The 27,663-nt window shown below is 46.4% G+C and overlaps 1 protein-coding gene and 1 long non-coding RNA gene across 3 annotated transcripts in view; one reads left to right on the top strand and one right to left on the bottom strand.

Annotated features, from left to right (window-relative positions):
• LOC147110697 (dynein axonemal assembly factor 8-like) overlaps positions 1 to 18,382 on the top strand; it is a 603,273-nt gene extending 584,891 nt beyond the window's left edge. For both annotated transcript variants that reach the window (XM_086000918.1, XM_086000916.1), the window contains exon 11: positions 17,018 to 18,382. In XM_086000918.1, the coding sequence (XP_085857044.1) occupies positions 17,018 to 17,095 (78 nt within the window). In that variant the 3' untranslated portion in view covers positions 17,096 to 18,382. The remainder of the gene's footprint in view (positions 1 to 17,017) is intronic.
• A 2,569-nt stretch (positions 18,383 to 20,951) lies between these two features.
• On the bottom strand, positions 20,952 to 23,018 carry LOC147110696 (uncharacterized). Its single transcript, XR_015080102.1, has 2 exons — positions 22,733 to 23,018; positions 20,952 to 22,238 (listed from the first exon to the last, which is right to left on the bottom strand). It is a non-coding gene; the product is annotated as an uncharacterized LOC147110696 (long non-coding RNA).
• Positions 23,019 to 27,663: the final 4,645 nt, after the last annotated feature.

Raw genomic sequence — 27,663 nt, 5'->3', positions numbered from 1 at the left:
TCTTACACACACCTGCCTCACATCTTACACACACCTGTCTCACATCTTATACACATCTGACTCACACCAAACACACCTGACTCACATCAAACACACATCTGTCACACATCAAACACACACCAGTCTCACATCTTAAACACACCTGTCTCACATCTTACACACACCTGTCTCACATTAAACACACACCTGTCTCACATCAAACACACACCTGTCTCACATCAAACACACACCTGTCTCACGTCTTACACACGCCTGTCTCACATCTTATACACACTTGTCTCACATCTTACACACACCTGTCTCACATCTTACACAGACCTGTCTCACATTAAACACACACCTGACTCACATCAAACACACACCTGTCTCACGTCTTACACATGCCTGTCACACATCAAACACACCTGTCTCCCTTCTTACACAAAGCTGTCTCACACCAAACACACCTGATTCACATCAAACAAACACCTGTCTCACATCTTACACACACCTGTCTCACATCGTAGACACACCTATCACACATCAAACACACACCTGTCTCACATCTTACACACACCTGTCTCACATCTTACACACACCTGTCTCCCATCTTACACACACCTGTCTCACATCATAGACACTCCTGTCACACATCGAACACACACCTGACATCTTACACACACCTGTCTCACATCAAACACACACCTCACATCTTACACACACCTGTCTCACATCTTACACACACCTGTCTCCCATCTTACACACATGTCTCACATCAAACACACACCTGTCACACATCAAACACACCCATCTTCCTTCTTACACACAGCTGTCTCACACCAAACACACCTGACTCACATCAAACACACACCTGTCTCACATCTTACACACACCTGTCTCACATCGTAGACACACCTATCACACATCAAACACACACCTGTCTCACATCTTACACACACCTGTCTCACATCTTACACACACCTGTCACACATCAAACACACTTGTCTCACATCTTACACACACCTGTCTCACATCTTACACACACCTGTCTCACATCTTATACACATCTGACTCACACCAAACACACCTGAGCCACATCAAACACACATCTGTCACACATCAAACACACACCTGTCTCACATCTTACACACACCTGTCTCACATTAAACACACACCTGTCTCACATCAAACACACACCTGTCTCACATCAAACACACACCTGTCTCACGTCTTAAACACGCCTGTCTCACATCTTATACACACTTGTCTCACATCTTACACACACCTGTCTCACATCTTACACAGACCTGTCTCACATTAAACACACACCTGACTCACATCAAACACACACCTGTCTCACGTCTTACACACGCCTGTCTCACATCTTACACACACTTGTCTCACATCTTACACACACCTGTCTCACATCTTACACACACCTGTCACACATCAAACACACCTGTCTCCCTTCTTACACACAGCTGTCTCACACCAAACACACCTGACTCACATCAAACACACACCTGTCTCACATCTTACACACACCTGTCTCACATCGTAGACACACCTGTCACACATCAAACACACACCTGTCTCACCTCTTACACACACCTGTCTCACATCTTACACACACCTGTCTCCCATCTTACACACACCTGTCTCACATCAAACACACACCTGTTTCACATCTTACACACACCTGTCTCACATCATACACACACCTGTCTCACTTCAAACACAGACCTGTCTATCTTACACACACGTCTCACATCGTAGACACACCTGTCTCACATCGTAGATGTACCTGTCACACATCAAACACACACCTGTCTCACATCTTACACACACCTGTCTCACATCAAACACACACAGTCTCACATCAAACACACACCTGTCTCACATCAAACACACACCTGTCTCACATCAAACACACTCCTCTCACATCTTACACACACCTGTCTCACATCACACACCTGTCTCACATCAAACACACACCTGTCTCACATCTTACACACACCTGTCTCCCATCTTACACACGTCTCACATCTTAGACACACCTGTCTCACATCACACACCTGTCTCACATCTTACACACACCTGTCTCACATCTTACACACACCTGTCTCAGATTTTACACACACTTGTCTGACATCTTACACACACCTGTCTTACATCTTACACACACCTGTCTCACATCTTACACACGCCTGTCTCACATCTTACACACTAGTGTCACATCTTACACACACCTGTCTCACATCTTATACACCTCTGACTCACACCAAACACACCTGAGTCACATCAAACACACATCTGTCACACATCAAACACACACCTGTCTCACATCTTACACACACCTGTCTCACATTAAACACACACCTGTCTCACATCAAACACACACCTGTCTCACATCAAACACACACCTGTCTCACGTCTTACACACACCTGTCTCACATCTTATACACACTTGTCTCACATCTTACACACACCTGTCTCACATCTTACACAGACCTGTCTCACATTAAACACACACCTGACTCACATCAAACACACACCTGTCTCACGTCTTACACACGCCTGTCTCACATCTTACACACACTTGTCTCACATCTTACACACACCTGTCTCACATCTTACACACACCTGTCACACATCAAACACACCTGTCTCCCTTCTTACACACAGCTGTCTCACACCAAACACACCTGACTCACATCAAACACACACCTGTCTCACATCTTACACACACCTGTCTCACATTGTAGACACACCTATCACACATCAAACACACACCTGTCTCACATCTTACACACACCTGTCTCACATCTTACACACACCTGTCTCCCATCTTACACACACCTGTCTCACATCAAACACACACCTGTTTCACATCTTACACACACCTGTCTCACATCATACACACACCTGTCTCACTTCAAACACAGACCTGTCTATCTTACACACACGTCTCACATCGTAGACACACCTGTCTCACATCGTAGACGTACCTGTCACACATCAAACACACACCTGTCTCACATCTTACACACTCCTGTCTCACATCAAACACACACAGTCTCACATCAAACACACACCTGCCTCACATCAAACACACACCTGTCTCACATCAAACACACACCTCTCACATCTTACACACACCTGTCTCACATCAAACACACACCTGTCTCACATCTTACACACACCTGTCTCCCATCTTACACACATGTCTCACATCTTAGACACACCTGTCTCACATCAAACACACACCTGCCTCACATCTTACACACACCTGTCTCACATCTTACACACACCTGTCTCAGATCTTACACACACTTGTCTGACATCTTACACACACCTGTCTCACATCTTACACACACCTGTCTTACATCTTACACGCACCTGTCTCACATCTTACACACGCCTGTCTCACATCTTACACACTAGTGTCACATCTTACACACACCTGTCTCACAACAAACACACACCTGGCTCACATCAAACACATACCTGTCTCACATCTTAAACAGCTGTCTCACAACTTACACAGCTGTGTCCCATCTTACACACACCTGTCACATCTTACACATGCCTGGCTCCCATCTTACACACCTGTCTCACATCTTACACACACCTGTCACACATCAAACACACCTGTCTCCCTTCTTACACACAGCTGTCTCACACCAAACACACCTGACTCACACCAAACACACCAGACTCACATCAAACACACATCTGTCTCACATCAAACACACACCTGTCTCACATCTTACACAGACCTTTCTCACATCGTAGGCACACCTGTCACACATCAAACACACACCTGTCTCACATCTTACACACACCTGTCTCACATCTTACACACACCTGTCTCACATCTTACACACACCTGTCTCACATCTTATACACATCTGACTCACACCAAACACACCTGACTCACATCAAACACACATCTGTCACACATCAAACACACACCTGTCTCACATCTTAAACACACCTGTCTCACATCTTAAACACACCTGTCTCACATCTTAAACACACCTGTCTCACATCAAACACACACCTGTCTCACATCAAACACACACCTGTCTCACGTCTTACACACGCCTGTCTCACATCTTATACACACTTGTCTCACATCTTACACACACCTGTCTCACATCTTACACAGATCTGTCTCACATTAAACACACACCTGACTCACATCAAACACACACCTGTCTCACGTCTTACACTCGCCTGTCTCACATCTTACACACACCTGTCTCACATCATACACACACCTGTCTCACTTCAAACACAGACCTGTCTATCTTACACACACGTCTCACATCGTAGACACACCTGTCTCACATCGTAGACGTACCTGTCACACATCAAACACACACCTGTCTCACATCTTACACACACCTGTCTCACATCAAACACACACAGTCTCACATCAAACACACACCTGTCTCACATCAAACACACACCTCTCACATCTTACACACACCTGTCTCACATCAAACACACACCTGTCTCACATCAAACACACACCTGTCTCACATCTTACACACACCTGTCTCCCATCTTACACACACATGTCTCACATCTTACACACACTTGTCTGACATCTTACACACACCTGTCTCACATCTTACACACACCTGTCTTACATCTTACACACACCTGTCTCACATCTTACACACGCCTGTCTCACATCTTACACACTGGTGTCACATCTTACACACACGTGTCTCACAACAAACACACTCCTGGCTCACATCAAACACATACCTATCTCACATCTTAAACAGCTGTCTCACAACTTACGCAGCTGTCTCCCATCTTACACACACCTGTCACATCTTACACATGCCTGGCTCCCATCTTACACACCTGTCACACATCAAACACACCTGTCTCCCTTCTTACACACAGCTGTCTCACACCAAACACACCTGACTCACACCAAACACACCAGACTCACATCAAACACACATCTGTCTCACATCAAACACACACCTGTCTCACATCTTACACAGACCTTTCTCACATCGTAGGCACGCCTGCCACACATCAATCACACACCTGTCTCACATCTTACACACACCTGTCTCACATCTTACACACACCTGTCTCACATCTTACACACACCTGTCTCACATCTTATACACATCTGACTCACACCAAACACACCTGACTCACATCAAACACACATCTGTCACACATCAAACACACACCTGTCTCACATCTTAAACACACCTGTCTCACATCTTACACACACCTGTCTCACATCTTACACACACCTGTCTCACATCAAACACACACCTGTCTCACGTCTTACACACGCCTGTCTCACATCTTATACACACTTGTCTCACATCTTACACACACCTGTCTCACATCTTACACAGACCTGTCTCACATTAAACACACACCTGACTCACATCAAACACACACCTGTCTCATGTCTTACACACACCTGTCACACATCAAACACACCTGTCTCCCTTCTTACACACAGCTGTCTCACACCAAACACACCTGACTCACATCAAACACACACCTGTCTCACATCTTACACACACCTGTCTCACATCGTACACACACCTATCACACATCAAACACACACCTGTCTCACATATTACACACACCTGTCTCACATCTTACACACACCTGTCTCACATCGTACACACACCTATCACACATCAAACACACACCTGTCTCACATATTACACACACCTGTTTCACATCTTACACACACCTGTCTCACATCATACACACACCTGTCTCACTTCAAACACAGACCTGTCTATCTTACACACACGTCTCACATCGTAGACACACCTGTCTCACATCGTAGACGTACCTGTCACACATCAAACACACACCTGTCTCACATCAAACACACACCTGTCTCACATCAAACACACACAGTCTCACATCGAACACACACCTGTCTCACATCAAACACACACCTGTCTCACATCAAACACACACCTCTCACATCTTACACACACCTGTCTCACATCAAACACACACAGTCTCACATCGAACACACACCTGTCTCACATCAAACACACACCTGTCTCACATCAAACACACACCTCTCACATCTTACACACACCTGTCTCACATCAAACACACACCTGTCTCACATCTTACACACACCTGTCTCACATCTTACACACACCTGTCTCACATCTTACACACACTTGTCTGACATCTTACACACACCTGTCTCACATCTTACACACACCTGTCTTACATCTTACACACACTTGTCTGACATCTTACACACACCAGTCTCACATCTTACACACACTTGTCTTACATCTTACACACACCTGTCTCACATTTTACACACGCCTGTCTCACATCTTACACACTAGTGTCACATCTTACACACACCTGTCTCACAACAAACACACACCTGGCTCACATCAAACACATACCTGTCTCACATCTTAAACAGCTGTCTCACAACTTACACAGCTGTCTCCCATCTTACACACACATCTCACATCTTACACATGCCTGGCTCCCATCTTACACACCTGTCTCACATCTTACACACACCTGTCACACATCAAACACACCTGTCTCCCTTCTTACACACAGCTGTCTCACACCAAACACACCTGACTCACACCAAACACATAAGACTCACATCAAACACACATCTGTCTCACATCAAACACACACCTGTCTCACATCTTACACAGACCTTTCTCACATCGTAGGCACACCTGTCACACATCAAACACACACCTGTCTCACATCTTACACACACCTGTCTCACATCTTACACACACCTGTCTCACATCTTACACACACCTGTCTCACATCTTATACACATCTGACTCACAACAAACACACCTGACTCACATCAAACACACACCTGTCTCACATCTTAAACACACCTGTCTCACATCTTACACACACCTGTCTCACATTAAACACACACCTGTCTCACATCAAACAAACACCTGTCTCACATCAAACACACACCTGTCTCACGTCTTACACACACCTGTCTCACATCTTAAACACACTTGTCTCACATCTTACACACACCTGTCTCACATCTTACACAGACCTGTCTCACATTAAACACACACCTGACTCACATCAAACACACACCTGTCTCACGTCTTACACACGCCTGTCTCACATCTTACACACACTTGTCTCACATCTTACACACACCTGTCTCACATCAAACACACACCTGTCTCACATCTTAAACACACCTGTCTCACATCTTACACACACCTGTCTCACATCTTACACACACCTGTCTCACATCAAACACACACCTGTCTCACGTCTTACACACGCCTGTCTCACATCTTATACACACTTGTCTCACATCTTACACACACCTGTCTCACATCTTACACAGACCTGTCTCACATTAAACACACACCTGACTCACATCAAACACACACCTGTCTCATGTCTTACACACACCTGTCACACATCAAACACACCTGTCTCCCTTCTTACACACAGCTGTCTCACACCAAACACACCTGACTCACATCAAACACACACCTGTCTCACATCTTACACACACCTGTCTCACATCGTACACACACCTATCACACATCAAACACACACCTGTCTCACATATTACACACACCTGTCTCACATCTTACACACACCTGTCTCACATCGTACACACACCTATCACACATCAAACACACACCTGTCTCACATATTACACACACCTGTTTCACATCTTACACACACCTGTCTCACATCATACACACACCTGTCTCACTTCAAACACAGACCTGTCTATCTTACACACACGTCTCACATCGTAGACACACCTGTCTCACATCGTAGACGTACCTGTCACACATCAAACACACACCTGTCTCACATCAAACACACACCTGTCTCACATCAAACACACACAGTCTCACATCGAACACACACCTGTCTCACATCAAACACACACCTGTCTCACATCAAACACACACCTCTCACATCTTACACACACCTGTCTCACATCAAACACACACCTGTCTCACATCTTACACACACCTGTCTCACATCTTACACACACCTGTCTCACATCTTACACACACTTGTCTGACATCTTACACACACCTGTCTCACATCTTACACACACCTGTCTTACATCTTACACACACTTGTCTGACATCTTACACACACCAGTCTCACATCTTACACACACTTGTCTTACATCTTACACACACCTGTCTCACATTTTACACACGCCTGTCTCACATCTTACACACTAGTGTCACATCTTACACACACCTGTCTCACAACAAACACACACCTGGCTCACATCAAACACATACCTGTCTCACATCTTAAACAGCTGTCTCACAACTTACACAGCTGTCTCCCATCTTACACACACATCTCACATCTTACACATGCCTGGCTCCCATCTTACACACCTGTCTCACATCTTACACACACCTGTCACACATCAAACACACCTGTCTCCCTTCTTACACACAGCTGTCTCACACCAAACACACCTGACTCACACCAAACACATAAGACTCACATCAAACACACATCTGTCTCACATCAAACACACACCTGTCTCACATCTTACACAGACCTTTCTCACATCGTAGGCACACCTGTCACACATCAAACACACACCTGTCTCACATCTTACACACACCTGTCTCACATCTTACACACACCTGTCTCACATCTTACACACACCTGTCTCACATCTTATACACATCTGACTCACAACAAACACACCTGACTCACATCAAACACACACCTGTCTCACATCTTAAACACACCTGTCTCACATCTTACACACACCTGTCTCACATTAAACACACACCTGTCTCACATCAAACAAACACCTGTCTCACATCAAACACACACCTGTCTCACGTCTTACACACACCTGTCTCACATCTTAAACACACTTGTCTCACATCTTACACACACCTGTCTCACATCTTACACAGACCTGTCTCACATTAAACACACACCTGACTCACATCAAACACACACCTGTCTCACGTCTTACACACGCCTGTCTCACATCTTACACACACTTGTCTCACATCTTACACACACCTGTCTCACATCTTACACACACCTGTCACACATCAAACACACCGGTCTCCCTTCTTACACACAGCTGTCTCACACCAAACACACCTGACTCACATCAAACACACACCTGTCTCACATCTTACACACACCTGTCTCACATCGTAGACGCACCTATCACACATCAAACACACACCTGTCTCACATCTTACACACACCTGTCTCACATCTTACACACACCTGTCTCCCATCTTACACACACCTGTCTCACATCAAACACACACCTGTTTCACATCTTACACACTCCTGTCTCACATCATACACACACCTGTCTCACTTCAAACACAGACCTGTCTCACATCTTACACACACGTCTCACATCGTAGACACACCTGTCTCACATCGTAGATGTACCTGTCACACATCAAACACACACCTGTCTCACATCAAACACACACAGTCTCACATCAAACACACACCTGTCTCACATCAAACACACACCTGTCTCACATCAAAAACACACCTCTCACATCTTACACACACCTGTCTCACATCAAACACACACCTGTCTCACATCAAACACACCTGTCTCACATCTTACACACACCTGTCTCACATCTTACACGCACCTGTCTCCCATCTTACACACACCTGTCTCACATCAAACACACACCTGTTTCACATCTTACACACACCTGTCTCACATCATACACACACCTGTCTCACTTCAAACACAGACCTGTCTCACATCTTACACACACGTCTCACATAGTAGACACACCTGTCTCACATCGTAGACGTACCTGTCACACATCACACACCTGTCTCACATCTTACACACACCTGTCTCACATCAAACACACACAGTCTCACATCAAACACACACCTGTCTCACATCAAACACACACCTGTCTCACATCAAACACACACCTCTCACATCTTACACACACCTGTCTCACATCAAACACACACCTGTCTCACATCAAACACACACCTGTCTCACATCTTGCACACACCTGTCTCCCATCTTACACACACCTGTCTCACATCAAACACAAACCTGTTTCACATCTTACACACATCTGTCTCACATCTTACACACACCTGCCTCACATCAAACACACACCTGTCTCACATCTTACACACACCTGTCTCACATCATACACACACCTGTCTCACATCAAACACACACCTGTCTCACATCTTACACACACGTCTCACATCGTAGACACACCTGTCTCACATCGTAGACATACCTGTCACACATCAAACACACACCTGTCTCACATCTTACACACACCTGTCTCACATCAAACACACACAGTCTCACATCAAACACGCACCTGTCTCACATCATACACACACTTGTCTCACATCAAACACACACCTGTCTCACATCTTACACACACCTGTCTCACATCAAACACACACCTGTCTCACATCTTACACACACCTGTCTCACATCGTAGACACTCCTGTCACACATCGAACACACACCTGACATCTTACACACACCTGTCTCACATCAAACACACACTTCTCACATCTTACACACACCTGTCTCACATCAAACACACACCTGTCTCACATCAAACACACACCTGTCTCACATCTTACACACACCTGTCTCCCATCTTACATACATGTCTCACATCTTAGACACACCTGTCTCACATCTTACACACACCTGTCTCACATCAAACACACACCTGTCTCACATCTTACACACACGTCTCACATCGTAGACACACCTGTCTCACATCGTAGACATACCTGTCACACATCAAACACACACCTGTCTCACATCTTACACACACCTGTCTCACATCAAACACACACAGTCTCACATCAAACACGCACCTCTCTCACATCAAACACACACTTGTCTCACATCAAACACACACCTGTCTCACATCTTACACACACCTGTCTCACATCAAACACACACCTGTCTCACATCGTAGACACTCCTGTCACACATCGAACACACACCTGACATCTTACACACACCTGTCTCACATCAAACACACACCTGTCACATCTTACACACACCTGTCTCCCATCTTACATACATGTCTCACATCTTAGACACACCTGTCTCACATCTTACACACACCTGTCTCACATCAAACACACACCTGTCTCACATCTTACACACACATCTCACATCGTAGACACACCTGTCTCACATCGTAGACATACCTGTCACACATCAAACACACACCTGTCTCACATCTTACACACACCTGTCTCACATCAAACACACACAGTCTCACATCAAACACGCACCTCTCTCACATCAAACACACACTTGTCTCACATCAAACACACACCTGTCTCACATCTTACACACACCTGTCTCACATCAAACACACACCTGTCTCACATCGTAGACACTCCTGTCACACATCGAACACACACCTGACATCTTACACACACCTGTCTCACATCAAACACACACCTCTCACATCTTACACACACCTGTCTCACATCAAACACACACCTGTCTCACATCAAACACACACCTGTCTCACATCTTACGCACATCAGTCTCCCATCTTACACACATGTCTCACATCTTAGACACACCTGTCTCACATCAAACACACACCTGTCTCACATCTTACACACACCTGTCTCACATCTTACACACACTTGTCTCACATCTTTTTTCACAGATTCACAGAAACCCCACAATGCAGATAGAGGCCATTTCGGCCCATCGAGCCTGCACCGACACATATCCCACCCGATCCCCTTAACCAACACATATCCCACCCTATCCCCACGTATTTAATCCCCCTAACACTAAGGGTCAATTTATCATTGCCAATCAACCTAACCTGCACATCTTTTGGACACACACCTGTCTCACATCTTACACACACCTGTCTCACATCTTACACACACCTGTCTCACATCTTACACACGCCTGTCTCACATCTTACACACTAGTCTCACATCTTACACACACCTGTCTCACATCTTACACACACCTGGCTCACATCAAACACATACCTGTCTCACATCTTAAACAGCTGTCTCACAACTTACACAGCTGTCTCCCATCTTACACACACCTGTCACATCTTACACATGCCTGGCTCCCATCTTACACACCTGCCTCACATCTTACACACACCTGTCACACATCAAACACACCTGTCTCCCTTCTTACACACAGCTGTCTCACACCAAACACACCTGACTCACACCAAACACACCAGACTCACATCAAACACACATCTGTCACACATCAAACACACACCTGTCTCACATCTTACACACACCTGCCTCACATCTTACACACACCTGTCTCACATCTTATACACATCTGACTCACACCAAACACACCTGACTCACATCAAACACACATCTGTCACACATCAAACACACACCTGTCTCACATCTTAAACACACCTGTCTCACATCTTACACACACCTGTCTCACATTAAACACACACCTGTCTCACATCAAACACACACCTGTCTCACATCAAACACACACCTGTCTCACGTCTTACACACCTGTCACACATCTTACACACACCTGTCTCACATCTTACACAGACCTGTCTCACATTAAACACACACCTGACTCACATCAAACACACACCTGTCTCACGTCTTACACATGCCTGTCACACATCAAACACACCTGTCTCCCTTCTTACACACAGCTGTCTCACACCAAACACACCTGATACACATCAAACACACACCTGTCTCACATCTTACACACACCTGTCTCACATCTTACACACACCTGTCTCCCATCTTACACACACCTGTCTCACATCGTAGACACTCCTGTCACACATCGAACACACACCTGACATCTTACACACACCTGTCTCACATCAAACACACACCTCTCACATCTTACACACACCTGTCTCACATCTTACACACACCTCTCTCCCATCTTACACACATGTCTCACATCTTAGACACACCTGTCTCACATCAAACACACACCTGTCTCACATCTTACACACACCTGTCTCACATCTTACACACACTTGTCTCACATCTTTTTTCACAGATTCACAGAAACCCCACAATGCAGATAGAGGCCATTTCGGCCCATCGAGCCTGCACCGACACATATCCCACCCGATCCCCTTAAACAACACATATCCCACCCTATCCCCACGTATTTAATCCCCCTAACACTAAGGGTCAATTTATCATAGCCAATCAACCTAACCTGCACATCTTTTGGACACACACCTGTCTCACATCTTACACACACCTGTCTTACATCTTATACACACCTGTCTCACATCTTACACAGACCTGTCTCACTTCTTACACACGCCTGTCTCACATCTTACACACTAGTCTCACATCTTACACACACCTGTCTCACAACAAACACACACCTGGCTCACATCAAACACATACCTGTCTCACATCTTAAACAGCTGTCTCACAACTTACACAGCTGTCTCCCATCTTACACACACCTGTCACATCTTACACATGCCTGGCTCCCATCTTACACACCTGCCTCACATCTTACACACACCTGTCACACATCAAACACACCTGTCTCCCTTCTTACACACAGCTGTCTCACACCAAACACACCTGATTCACATCAAACACACACCTGTCTCACATCTTACACACACCTGTCTCACATCGTAGACACACCTATCACACATCAAACACACACCTGTCTCACATCTTACACACACCTGTCTCACATCTTACACACACCTGTCTCCCATCTTACACACACCTGTCTCACATCAAACACACCTGTTTCACATCTTACACACACCTGTCTCACATCTTACACACACGTCTCACATCAAACACACACCTGCCTCACATCTTACACATTCCTGTCTCACATCTTACACACACCTGCCTCACATCACACACCTGTCTCAAATGTTACACACACGTCTCACATCTTACACACGGCTGCCTCACATCTTATACACGCCTGTCTCGCATCTTATACATGCCTGCCTCACATCTTACACACACCTGTCTCACATCTTACACATGCCTGTCTCACATCTTACACCTGCCTGTCTCACATGTTACACACACCTGTCTCACATCAAACACACACCTGTCACACATCATACACACACCTCTCACATCTTACACACGCCTGTCTCACATCTTACACACGCCTGTCTCACATCTTACACATGCCTGTCTCACATCTTACACACGCCTGTCTCACATCAAACAAACGCCTGTCACACATCTTACACACCTCTCACATCTTACACACGCCTGTCTCACATCATAGACGCACCAGTCGCACATCTCACACGCACCTGTCACACATCAAACACACACCTGTCTCACATCTTACACACACTTGTCTCACATCTTACACACGCCAGTCTCACATCTTACACACGCCAGTCTCACATCTTACACACGCCTGTCTCACATCTTACACACACCTGTCTCACATCATACACACACCTGTCTCACATATTACACACACCCATCTCACATTTTACACACACCTGTCTCACATCTTACACACACTTGTCTCACATCTTACACACAACTGGCTCACATCTTACACACACCTGTCTCACATCTTACACACGCCTGTCTCACATCTTACAGACGCCTGTCTCCCATCTTACACCCATCTCACATCTTGCACACGCCTGTCTCACATCTTACACATGCCTGTCTCACATCTTACACATGCCTGTCACACATCTTACACACGGCTGTCTCCCATCTTACACACCTGTCTCACCTTACACACACCTGTCACACATCAAACACACACCAGTCTCACATTAAGCACACACCTGTCTCCCAGCTTACACACACCTGTTTTACATCTTACACACCTGTCTCACATCTTACACACAACTGGCTCACATCTTACACACACCTGTCTCACATCTTACACACGCCTGTCTCACATCTTACACATGCCTGTCTCACATCTTACACATGCCTGTCACACATCTTACACACGGCTGTCTCCCATCTTACACACCTGTCTCACCTTACACACACCTGTCACACATCAAACACACACCAGTCTCACATTAAGCACACACCTGTCTCCCAGCTTACACACACCTGTTTTACATCTTACACACCTGTCTCACATCTTACACACACCTGGCTCACATCTTACACACACCTGGCTCACATCTTTTACACACCTGTCTCGCCTCTTACACACACCTGGCTCACATCTTACACGTGTCTCGCATCTTACACTGGCCTCTCGCGCCTTACACTCATCCACATTGTGCATTCTGGAACATTCACGCAATTCTGCTGTTCTGTTCTTTTTGATAATGACGTAAAGTTTATACCTTTGTGAATATTACATCTTATGTCAAATAACAAATGCCTTTGCTTCTTTACCAAGCCATTGTTTGTGGAGTGGGAGCGGTCTGTGTTCGCCATTCTCTGCCTGAACCGCACTGGGGAGTTTTCAATAACTTGATAAATCTTAATCTAAATCAACCAATTGAGACAATCTAACTCCCTTTAGCTATTTCTAATCTGATTTTGAAACAATTGCAGCAAAGAAAGTTCAGTTCCAGTCTCAAGACAGTGGATGCAAACACCAAATCAACTCAAGCAGCTATTTCCAGACCCCCCACATAACAGCCACAACCACAATAAGCATGGAGATTCCTCTCTGTACCCGAGTCCCGTGGTTTATGGGGTGAATGATTGCTCCCTGTACCCCAGTCCCGTGGTTTATGGGTGAATGATTACTCCCTGTACCCCAGTCCTGTGGTTTATGGGGTGAATGATTGCTCCCTGTACCCCAGTCCTGTGGTTTATGGGGTGAATGATTACTCCCTGTACCCCAGTCCCATGGTTTATGGGGTGAATGATTACTCCCTGTATCCAAGTCCTGTGGTTTATGGGGTGAATGATTACTCCCTGTACCCCAGTCCTGTGGTTTATGGGGTGAATGATTACTCCCTGTACCCCAGTCCTGTGGTTTATGGGGTGAATGATTACTCCCTGTACCCCAGTCCTGTGGTTTATGGGGTGAATGATTACTCCCTGTACCTCAGTCCTGTGGTTTATGGGGTGAATGATTACTCCCTGTATCCAAGTCCTGTGGTTTATGGGGTGAATGATTACTCCCTGTACCCCAGTCCTGTGGTTTATGGGGTGAATGATTACTCTCTGTATCCAAGTCCTGTGGTTTATGGGGTGAATGATTACTCCCTGTACCTCAGTCCCGTGGTTTATGGGTGAATGATTACTCCCTGTACCTCAGTCCTGTGGTTTATGGGGTGAATGATTACTCCCTGTACCCCAGTCCTGTGGTTTATGGGGTGAATGATTACTCCCTGTACCCCAGTCCCATGGTTTATGGGGTGAATGATTACTCCCTGTATCCAAGTCCTGTGGTTTATGGGGTGAATGATTACTCCCTGTACCCCAGTCCTGTGGTTTATGGGGTGAATGATTACTCCCTGTACCCCAGTCCTGTGGTTTATGGGGTGAATGATTACTCCCTGTACCCCAGTCCTGTGGTTTATGGGGTGAATGATTACTCCCTGTACCTCAGTCCTGTGGTTTATGGGGTGAATGATTACTCCCTGTATCCAAGTCCTGTGGTTTATGGGGTGAATGATTACTCCCTGTACCCCAGTCCTGTGGTTTATGGGGTGAATGATTACTCTCTGTATCCAAGTCCTGTGGTTTATGGGGTGAATGATTACTCCCTGTACCTCAGTCCTGTGGTTTATGGGGTGAATGATTACTCTCTGTATCCAAGTCCTGTGGTTTATGGGGTGAATGATTACTCCCTGTACCTCAGTTCTGTGGTTTATGGGGTGAATGATTACTCTCTGTACCCGAGTCCTATGTATTACGAGGTGAACGATTACTCTCTGTACCCCAGTCCTATGGATTATGAGGTGAATGATTACTCCCTGTACCCCAGTACCATGGATTGCGGGGTGGCTGATTACTCTTCATTACCTTGATTTCTTGTTTTGAACAGGTGGAACGATTGCTCAGCTGTCTGTTTGACTCTCTAGCTCCTCAAAGTATTCATCAGATTGTGCTCCAAGACACCTAGCCTGCTGCAGTAACAGTATTTACATTGTGTTACAGTTTGGAGCTGTGGAGGTGACAAACTGTAAAACTGCTGCTGTTCCAAAGAGAGGTGGGGAAGTGGTCGAAGCAGCAAAAAGCAGCCTAGAAACTTTTTTCTTAAACTTTTGTTCAAATTTTTTCCATGTTTGAAACAGTTTTTTTCTTTTCTTCCATATTTATTATTCTGTAATCATTCATGTACTGTGCAGTGAAATAGGCCTGACAGAGTTATTGTTGCCCAGGTCTATTCATGTTCATCAGTGCTGCTTACTTCTCAGGGTGGGATCTGATTAACCTTTTTTTCAAGCATTCTACAGAACCCTCTTTCATCTCCATTCCTGCCGGTCCTGCCCCAATAGACTCCTTGGGGAGGTGCTATAGGATAAACCTCTGCCTTCTCCCCAGCTGCTGCCAGTACAGATTCAGGCAGGCTGACAGGATATGTTCACTTGATCGTTCTAGCCCCCCAGTGCAACACTGGCAGTTAAACTTGCTTCACCTGGAGGCCTGGATAATAACTGGTGAGCGAGTCTATCAACTAAACATGAGGACTGTAGGTCCCAACTGGATCAGTTCGCATATTGTGCATCAAGCCGTGGAGATTGTTACATTCAAAATTTTCCTAATCTGGAGAAAAGGCAGAGACGTAAATCCAATTAAGAGCAGGACCAATGAGCCATGATTGCTGTCAGTGCTCTAACTCCTTCTGGCAAACATCCATGTGAGATTCAGGGCTGTCAACGTTCCAAATCCGGCATCATTCCTTTTGGGGAAAACAGACTTTCTTATTCAGCTCGATTCAAGCAACTCCACTAGCACACGACCCCAGCCTCAACATAGAAGATTGGATGGTCAGTGTCTGCTCATTCAACATAAGTCTCACTGAGAATTGTTGGGTCTGCGAGTCATGCTGGGAACTAAGTAAAAAGCTGGGGTGAGAGTTTCTATTCAGTACAAACTCACATTGCCCTCTGCCTCTGTGCAGGGTAAGGTATAGGAATTCCCAGCAGTAGAGATTCCACCTGTGATAGCAGCCTCACACATTGACGCAGTCTCCATTTTACTGATCAATGTTTCTTGCACACTTGTTTTTATTGTATTATTCAGAGTTTATTTTATGTTTCTGATTTAATATTTTACAACTAGAGACCCAAATGAAACAGAAAGATGCTACTGTTCTGTTAAATATATATTAAATATTTCAGTGTAACTGATTCTGTATCTTGTATTGCCACCTCAGGAGCAAAATAAATCTCAGCACGTTGCTCTCTACAGTGTGCTAGTTTCATTCCATTCCATTAAGATTCCTGCGCATTTTCACAGTGAGACGGGAAAGGTTTGTTCCAACTTGTGTAATGCAGCCCTGGCCTTGGTCAACACTGAGTTTTCAGTTACTGTGCAATCACGGAATTGTAACTGGAGAAGGGGTGAGTTTATCTGGAGCCTGCTGCAGTACTGGGGTTTCGGATTGGTGCCTTTTTAGGGGCTACTTGCATCAATCCTGGTGGAAGGGGGTATCTGCACTACTGTCCCATCCAGTGCGAGGAGTGAGCCTCACCGTGCCCCTCAGAAATCAGGCTGATCATATTCAACCCACGAGCCTGGATTCCAGTGCAGTGCGGAATATCCAACCTGGGGCTTCACCAAGCTCACGCTTATTCCAGTAATCTCTCATTTAGGAAATGGATCCTCCCAGACACACAGACAGAGCTGGGCATATCTGGACCACAGGACAGTCCACTTCTACACAATCAGAATCACAGCCTTCGAGATTATCACCAAGAATTCCCGATGGAAGTTTTTACTTCCTCCGTGTCTTTTTTTTGAAAGGCACACAGAGGAAGTAAAAATGCCATTGCAATCAAAGAATGTTTTCAAAGGAAGCCCCAAATCCTGAGAATCCCTTAAGAATTCCCTCCCACACTCCGTTGAGTTGATGTCTACACATTCCTGAAGTCACTGAAAAGGTTCTGCTTTTGAAGGTTTCTCTGAACGACACTTGCACTGTCCCCTGGACCAGATGTAAGGAGTCACCCTCAATCACTGAACCATTCAGGCAATGGCTCTGACTCTGCTGGCAGATTAAGGGGAGGGCTTCAATTCTTCACTTTTTCCTTCTCTTCCATTCTGGAAATCCTTCCTTCGTTGGGTTTTTGCCATGTGTCACAAACTACGTTTAACACAAGATAGAATAGTGGGTGTGGACAGTTAAGAAGGAAAAGGGAGGAGACAGCACACCACTGGCTAACATAGAAGAGCACCAACCTGAACAGAGTGCAGATCCATTAATGAAGGTACCTCTGAGCTGCATCTGTCACTGCCGTTTTGCAGGTTAAGCTGCCTCAGTTGCAGCTTACACCATTTTAGTGTGCAGATTGTATACCTGCAGGAAGGAGGAGCTAGGAAGGCAATATAAGGAAGACAAAGAGAAGGAACTAGCTTAAAATTACAGCTTGGCTCAGTTGGCAGCACTTTCCCTCTGGACCAAGACTAGTATGCACCATCGAAGCGGCCTTACTCGGGGAGTGCTGCACTGCTAGAGGTGCTTTAGATGAGACATGTGTTATGGGATAGGCCATTTCCCAACACTTTTCCTCCTGTACATTGACTGCTGGCAGTTTCCAGGAGCAGATCAAGGCTCCCAAGAACGGAGGCCTCCATCCAATCAGCCTTATTTGTGTTAGTGCAGCCCAGGTCTACAAGTGAACCCCGATCACAATGGGCCAGAAATTAGGAGTGGGTGCTTGCCGCGCGTGCAAGCCCCCGATCTGCACTCACCCTGCGCGCTGACATCTGAAGCCCGGGCCTGCTTGCATTTCCTGTCACTAGCCCGGTTCCGATGTCTGCGCGATGTGCTTACCTGATCCCGCGGCGTAGTTAGTACGATGTGCCGGCTGGGATCAGGTGAGCACTCTGCAGCCAATCAGGGGAGGGGAAACTCATTCATGAGTTTGATAGTAAAGACTGTCAAACTCATGAAAAGTACGGGCGCCCAAAAGACAAGTTTAACTTTAATTAAAATTAAAAAAAAACCCCAATAATTAAATAAACTATAAATAACTTTTAAAAACTATTTAAAACAATTAATAAAATTTTTGAAATTTTTTTTTTTTTACGAATTCGGGTCTAAAAATAAACTTACCTCACTGTAAAGTCCTTAAAAACAATGAAGCTGTGGAAAAAATGTAATAATTTTAAATAATAGACCACTTACCTTCAAGAATCCACTGCTTACGCCTCCTTTTTTCATTTCCAAAAAGTCCAGGCCCTTGCACACGTGCAAACCTGTCAAAACGAAGGAAGTTCAACGCGTGTGCGCAGAGTCCTGCGCGCACGCGTTGGACCTCTTAACCCCTTAGTTCGATGGAGAGGAAATGCCGGTTTCCCGCGCATGCGCTGTGCATGCTGGAATCCGGCACTTCCAACGGGCCCACGCGTGAGTACACCGTCTGTACTCACGCGTTGGGACCGGAATTACTGGCCCAATAAATTGCTCCCTGGAGAACACCTATGATGCCCACTTAGACCTCCTGCCACGTGGAAACTATCATATTGTCAGCCCACATTATACTGGCTAAACTACCGCTATTTACAAGTAAGGCAGGATGACTTCACACAGGGAGCATGGGGCAGAGACAGAGCTGCAACACTAGAGTCCAGCTCTCTGAGCAGTTCTCCCTATGAGTGCAGGAGGGCTACTTTACCCAATAGGCGGAATACAACTGGGATCAGTCCACAAAGGGTTAATGGTGACCTGCTGGCAGAAGGAAGCTGGTACAACACGAGGCAGAAACTGGAGACCACCTGCGCCCCACCCAAACACTTCAAACACTCAAATCTCTTTTTTATTGGTGCATTTACTGAAAAAAATGATAAATAAAAATTTATACTGTAAATAACATATATACAAACAGAACAAGTGTCCACACAGGCCTTCTACCTACACACATACAGCTACTCTGCACGGTCCCATCACACAGTAACTGCCAAGGACACTGCTGACACCGAGCTTCACAGAAAACTGCATGATTAACGGAAGATGGGAACCTGGCCTGTGATAGACCAGGGGATTGCAGGCAGGTGTCTGCATCCCTCAAACATACGGGTCGTGTCCGTCAGGGGCTAGCAATCAGGTCTGTTTACCAGGGGGATTCCCGATCACCATGTGGTTTAACTCTCCTTGTCGATACTGCTGATTCTGTGGAATATTCCCTGTGATTAATAATTAGTCTCTGTCCTCTGACTAATCTACAGCAACACTTCTGGATTTGGGTGTTGGGGCACAGTTCCTGTGCTGTTGGTACGATGGGACTATAGATGGGGTCAGCACCCATCAGATGTTTGCCCAGTGACGGATGGGGACAGTCCAGCAAATTAAATTATTCAGACAGGTTCGACAGGTGGATTTGGGAAGAAATATTTTGAAAAATTCTGAAAGGTGGAAAATATTCTAGAATGAAAAGTACAGCGCTGGGTTAGCCTGCGTTCAGTACAGTGCTGGGATAGCCTGCGTTCAGTACAGTGCTGGGATAGCCTGCGTTCAGTACAGTGCTGGGATAGCCTGCGTTCAGTACAGTGCTGGGATAGCCTGCGTTCAGTACAGTGCTGGGATAGCCTGCGTTCAGTACAGTGCTGGGATAGCCTGCGTTCAGTACAGTTCCGCAGTTAGCCTTTTCACAGGGACTGGATTTAAAGTAGATTATTGAGTGTTCATTCGCTTCACGTACAGTAACTGCTATGACGTCATCCGCTCCTGTGAATGGGAACATCCCTACACTGTAACTCCTCAGTAACAGCAGTGAGAAAAAGAACTGTAGTCCTGCTGGGGTTGGGGGTCACCACACCCAGTACAGGCCTATCAGAGACCCCAAGAGCTGGGGGTCACCACACCCAGTACAGGCCTATCAGAGACCCCGAGGGCTGTCCATTGGGAAGCTGTCGGGAACATTTCAAAGTGTATGAAGCATTAAAGGAGGAAGGAGACACTGTGTGCCACTCATTACTGCTGAGGATTCCTGCCTAGGCTCTGCTTGGTTCATATTTCGACAACGCAGTGTGGAGATTTGCTTCTGATTTCAGCAGCGATGACCTTTGCCCCTGATTCTCCAATCCTGTTGCCCTGGAGACTGTAAGAGAAAAAGAGCCAATGGGATGAAATGTCAGTGTTGCAATCTTTAGTATTTGGGGTGCATCTGACAGGGGGAGAAAACCTTCAAATCAGACACAGAACAGACTTCAGACCAAGTGACAGGCAGAGGGAGCATTGACCATTAGACAGCGTCACACTGTCACTATCGCAAGTATATCCGTGCTCAAAATTGTTCCCCGAGGAAACGGGACGCAATGGGAGGCTGACAGGTTGTTTAATAGATTGGCATTTGTTTATTTAAATGCCCTGCTGGCCCTGATTATGGTGATAGTCCCATGTGGAGTCAGCTGTCAATGGCACGTAGCCAATATCAACCTCATCACAGGTGCATTGGGTGGTTGTGTTACTAACGAGTCACGTCTGTTAGCTTTTAGGAGTAACTTTACTCTTTGTAGCTCTTGGCTACCTGGGACCGAGAAGAGGGGCAGAGGGGTGAAGCAGATTGCGAAATGGGCCAAAGGAGACACTTACTTGATGTGGCCAAGGCTGTGGTTGTATTTCAAAGCAATTGCAACGCACATTGCCCCATCCAGACCCAAGGAATTTTCTTGAAGGCTGCAAAACAGCAAATGTGGAAACTGGATTTCTTGATCAAGGGTATGAGCAAAGGAACATTCCGATTGGTCGAGGAGTGGCAAAACCCACAATGCATCGCTCATCTCAGAGCCAAACAGACAGATTGGATTTAAGGCCAAGACTTCCAGGTTTAACTTGCTCTGAGCAGAAGTGACTCAAGATCTTGGCTCGAGGCCCCACAAATTATTCCCATTGCCCATCAATAAAATTCCTACAATTCCTTGGTCTCCAACTCAACGAGTAAAAAGAAAGAAAAATGGAGAATTCTGGGAACGTACAGCAGCCAATCAGCAACTGTCCTCTGACCCCAAAACATCAGCTCTCCTTTTCTCTTTCCAGATGCTGGCACAGTTTCTGTGTATTTTCAGCATTGTGTGTTTTACTATCTCGAGTAATCTACATTCAGGTACGGTTGTGGCTCTGGGCAGAAAGTGCAGGGGGTACTTAAAAAAGAAATTAGGAGAGTGAAGAGGGGGCATAAAAACACTGGCGGGCAAAATAAAGGAAAATCCCAAGGTGTTTTATAAGTATATTAAGGGCAAGAGGATAACCTAACTGGGGGTGCCCGGCAGTGCCGAGGCTTTTTTGAGGGCATGTTGTTGTTGGAAGAGAGAGAGAGAGCGACTGGGGCATTCTTAAGGGGGAGGGGGAGCAGGCAGAGGTCGTGGTCCACATTGGGACCAACAACATAGGTAGGAAGGGGGATGAGGTCCTGCATCAAGAATTTAGGGAGCTAGGTAACAGATTAAAGAGCAGGACCTCAAAGGTTGTAATCTCTGGATTACTCCCAGTGCCATGTGCTAGTGAGTATAGGAATAGGAGGATAGTGCAGATGAATGCGTGGCTAAAGAGTTGGTGTAGGAGGGAGGGTTTTAGTTTCCTGGATCACTGGGCCTGCTTCTGGGAAAGGTGGGACTTGTACAAGTCGGATGGGTTGCACCTGAACCAGAACGGGACAAATATCCTTGCGGGGAGGTTTGCTAGCACTATTGGGGGGGGGTTTAAACTAACTTGGCAGGGGGATGGGATACAGAGGGGAGCTGAAATAGGGGGTGATGTGCTGCCAATTATAGAGAAAAAAACAAGTCAGCTTGGTAGACAGGGCAAATATATAAGGGCAAGGCTGGATGGCATCTATTTTAATGCAAGGAGTCTTGCAAATAAGGTGGATGAGTATGGGAGTATGATATTGTTGCTATCACGGAGACATGGTTGAGGGAGGGGCAAGACTGGCAGCTCAATATTCCGGGGTACAGAATCTTCAGGAGAGACAGAGGGGGAGGTAAAAGAGGAGGGGGTGTCGCAATATTAATTAAGGAGTCAATTACTGCAGTAAGGAGGGATGATATATTAGCAGGTTCCTCTAATGAGGCCATATGGGTGGAGCTTAAAAACAAAAAGGGGGCAAGCACTTTGCTGGGAGTGTACTATAGGCCTCCAAACAGTCAGGGGGAGATAGAGGAACAGATATGTAGGCAAATCTCAGAGAAATGTGCAAATAATAGGGTAATAATAATGGGGGATTTCAACTTCCCCAATATTAACTGGGATAGTCAAAGTGTGAAAGGCTCAGAGGGTGTAGAATTCTTAAAGTGCATCCAGGAGAGCTTTTTGAGCCAGCATGTAGAAAGTCCTACAAGAGAGGGGGCGGTACTGGACCTAATTCTAGGGAATGTGGCCGGCCAAGTGGAAAAAGTGCTAGTAGGTGAGCACTTTGGTGACAGTGACCATAATATGGTGAGATTTAAGGTGGTCATGGAAAAGGACAGGGATGGGCCGGAAATAAAGGTTCTAAATTGGGGGAAGGCCGATTTTAATAGGATAAGGCAGGATCTGGCCAAAATGGACTGGGATCAGCTACTTGTAGGAAAATCCGCATCGGAGCAATGGGAGGCTTTCAGAAGGGAGATTGAGATCATACAATGGCAACATGTTCCCGTAAAGGTCAAGGGTGGTTCCAAAAACCACAGGGAACCTTGGATGTCAGGGGATATACGAGAATGGATTAGGAAAAAAAGGAGGGCTTTTGGCAGATACAAAAGGCTAAAGACGGAGGAAGCCCTAAAGGAGTACAAAAAGTGCAGGGGGATACTAAAAAAAGAAATCAGGAGATCAAGGAGGGGCCATGAAATAACACTGGCAAGCAAAATAAAGGAAAATCCTAAGATGTTTTATAAGTATATTAAGGGTAAGAGGATAACTAGGGAAAAAATAGGGCCCATTAGGGACAAAAGTGGCAATCTGTGTGTGGAGCCGGAAGATGTAGGAGGGGTTCTAAATGAATTTTTTGCATCTGTTTTCACTATGGAGGAGGACAATGTAGACATAGAAATAGGGTGGGGGGACTGTGATATGCTCGAACATATTAACATCGAGAGGGAGGAGGTATTGGCAGTTTTAGCAGGCCTAAAAATGGATAAATCCCCAGGCCCGGACGAAATGTATCCCAGGCTGCTGTGTGAGGCAAGGGAAGAGATTGCGGGGGCTCTAACACATATATTCAGGACCTCTCTGGCCACAGGGGATGTGCCAGAGGACTGGAGAACCGCTAATGTAGTACCATTATTCAAGAAGGGAAGTAGGGAAAAACCGGGGAACTACAGGCCAGTGAGCCTAACATCAGTGGTAGGAAAATTATTGGAAAAAATTCTGAGGGACAAAATTAGTCTCCACTTGGAGAGGCAGGGATTAATCAGGGATAGTCAACATGGCTTTGTCAAGGGAAGATCATGTCTGACTAATTTGATTGAATTTTTTGAGGGGGTGACTAGGTGTGTGGATGAGGGTAACGCAGTGGATGTGGTATACATGGATTTCAGTAAGGCCTTCGATAAAGTCCCGCACAGGAGACTGGTTAAGAAGGTAAGAGCCCATGGAATCCAGGGTGCCTTGGCACATTGGATACAAAACTGGCTTAGTGGCAGAAGGCAGAGGGTGATGGTCGAAGGTTGTTTTTGTGACTGGAAGCCTGTGGCCAGTGGAGTACCACAGGGATCGGTGCTGGGTCCCTTGCTGTTTGTGGTCTACATTAATGACTTGGATATGAATGTAAAAGGTATGATCAGTAAGTTCGCGGATGATACAAAAATTGGTAGGGTGGTAAATAGCGAGGAGGGTAGCCTCAGTCTGCAGGACGATATAGATGGGTTGGTCAGATGGGCGGAACAGTGGCAAATGGAATTTAACCCGGAAAAGTGCGAGGTGATGCACTTTGGGGGGACTAACAAGGCAAGGGAATACACAATGAATGGTAAGACCCTAGGCAAGACGGAGGGGCAGAGGGATCTGGGTGTGCAAGTACACAGATCCCTGAAGGCGGCGGAACAGGTGGATAAGGTGGTAAAAAAGGCATATGGGATACTTGCCTTCATTAGCCGAGGCATAGAATATAAGAGCAAGGAGGTTATGATGGAGCTGTATAAAACACTGGTTAGGCCACAGCTGGAATACTGTGTGCAGTTCTGGTCGCCACACTACAGGAAGGATGTGATCGCTTTGGAGAGGGTGCAGAGGAGATTCACCAGGATGTTACCAGGGCTGGAGCGCTTCAGCTATAAAGAAAGACTGGGCAGATTGGGTTTGTTTTCCTTGGAGCAGAGGAGGCTGAGGGGGGACATGATTGAGGTGTACAAAATTATGAGGGGCATAGATAGGATGGATACTGAAGAGCTTTTTCCCTTAGTAGAAGGGTCAATAACTAGGGGGCATAGATTCAAGGTAAAGGGCGGGAGGTTTAGAGCGGATTTGAGAAAGAACTTTTTCACCCAGAGGGTGGTTGGAGTCTGGAACTCACTGCCTGAAAGGGTTGTGGAGGCAGGAACCCTCACAACATTTAAGAAGCATTTGGATGAGCACTTGAAATACCATAACATACAAGGCTACGGACCAAATGCTGGAATATGGGATTAGATTAGACAGGGCTTGATGGCCGGCGCGGACACGATGGGCTGAAGGGCCTCTATCCGTGCTGTATAACTCTATGACTCTATGACTAAGAGAGAGAGCGACTGGGGGGAAGAGAGAGAGCGACTGGGGGGAAGAGAGAGAGACTGGGGGGAAGAGAGAGAGCGACTGGGGGGAAGAGAGAGAGCGACTGGGGGGAAGAGAGAGAGCGACTGGGGGGAAGAGAGAGAGCGACTGGGGGGAAGAGAGAGAGCGACTGGGGGGGAAGAGAGAGAGCGACTGGGGGGGAAAGAGAGAGCGACTGGGGGAAAGAGAGAGAGCGACTGGGGGGGAAGAGCGAGAGCGACTGGGGGGGAAGAGAGAGAGCGACTGGGGGGGGAAGAGAGAGAGCGACTGGGGGGGAAGAGAGAGAGCGACTGGGGAAGAGAGAGAGCGACTGGGGGGAAGAGAGAGAGCGACTGGGAGGGGAAGAGAGAGAGCGACTGGGGGGGAAGAGAGAGAGCGACTGGGGGGGAAGAGAGAGAGAGCGACTGGGGGGAAGAGAGAGAGCGACTGGGGGAAGAGAGAGAGCGACTGGGGGGAAGAGAGAGAGCGACTGGGGGAAGAGAGAGAGCGATGAAGGAGAGGAATGTAGTGGCGGGGAAGAGTAGAGATGCGGGGTTAGTGTAGAGCTGACAAAGAGAAGAGAGCGACTGGGGGAAGAGAGAGAGCGACGGGGGGGGAAGAGAGGAGAGCGACGGGGGGGGAAGAGAGAGAGCGACGGGGGGGGAAGAGAGAGAGAGCGACTGGGGGGAAGAGAGAGAGCGACTGGGGGGGAAGAGAGAGAGCGACTGGGGGAAGAGAGAGAGCGACTGGGGGGAAGAGAGAGAGCGACCTGGGGGTAAAGAGACGAGAGCGACTGGAGGGAAGGAGACGAGAGCCGA

The sequence above is a fragment of the Somniosus microcephalus genome, chromosome 11 (genome assembly GCF_052327205.1).
Source record: "Somniosus microcephalus isolate GS21.2 chromosome 11, FLI_Smic_1.0, whole genome shotgun sequence".
In the NCBI taxonomy this organism is placed as follows: domain Eukaryota; kingdom Metazoa; phylum Chordata; class Chondrichthyes; order Squaliformes; family Somniosidae; genus Somniosus; species Somniosus microcephalus.
This window is presented reverse-complemented; position numbering and strand designations above follow the sequence as displayed.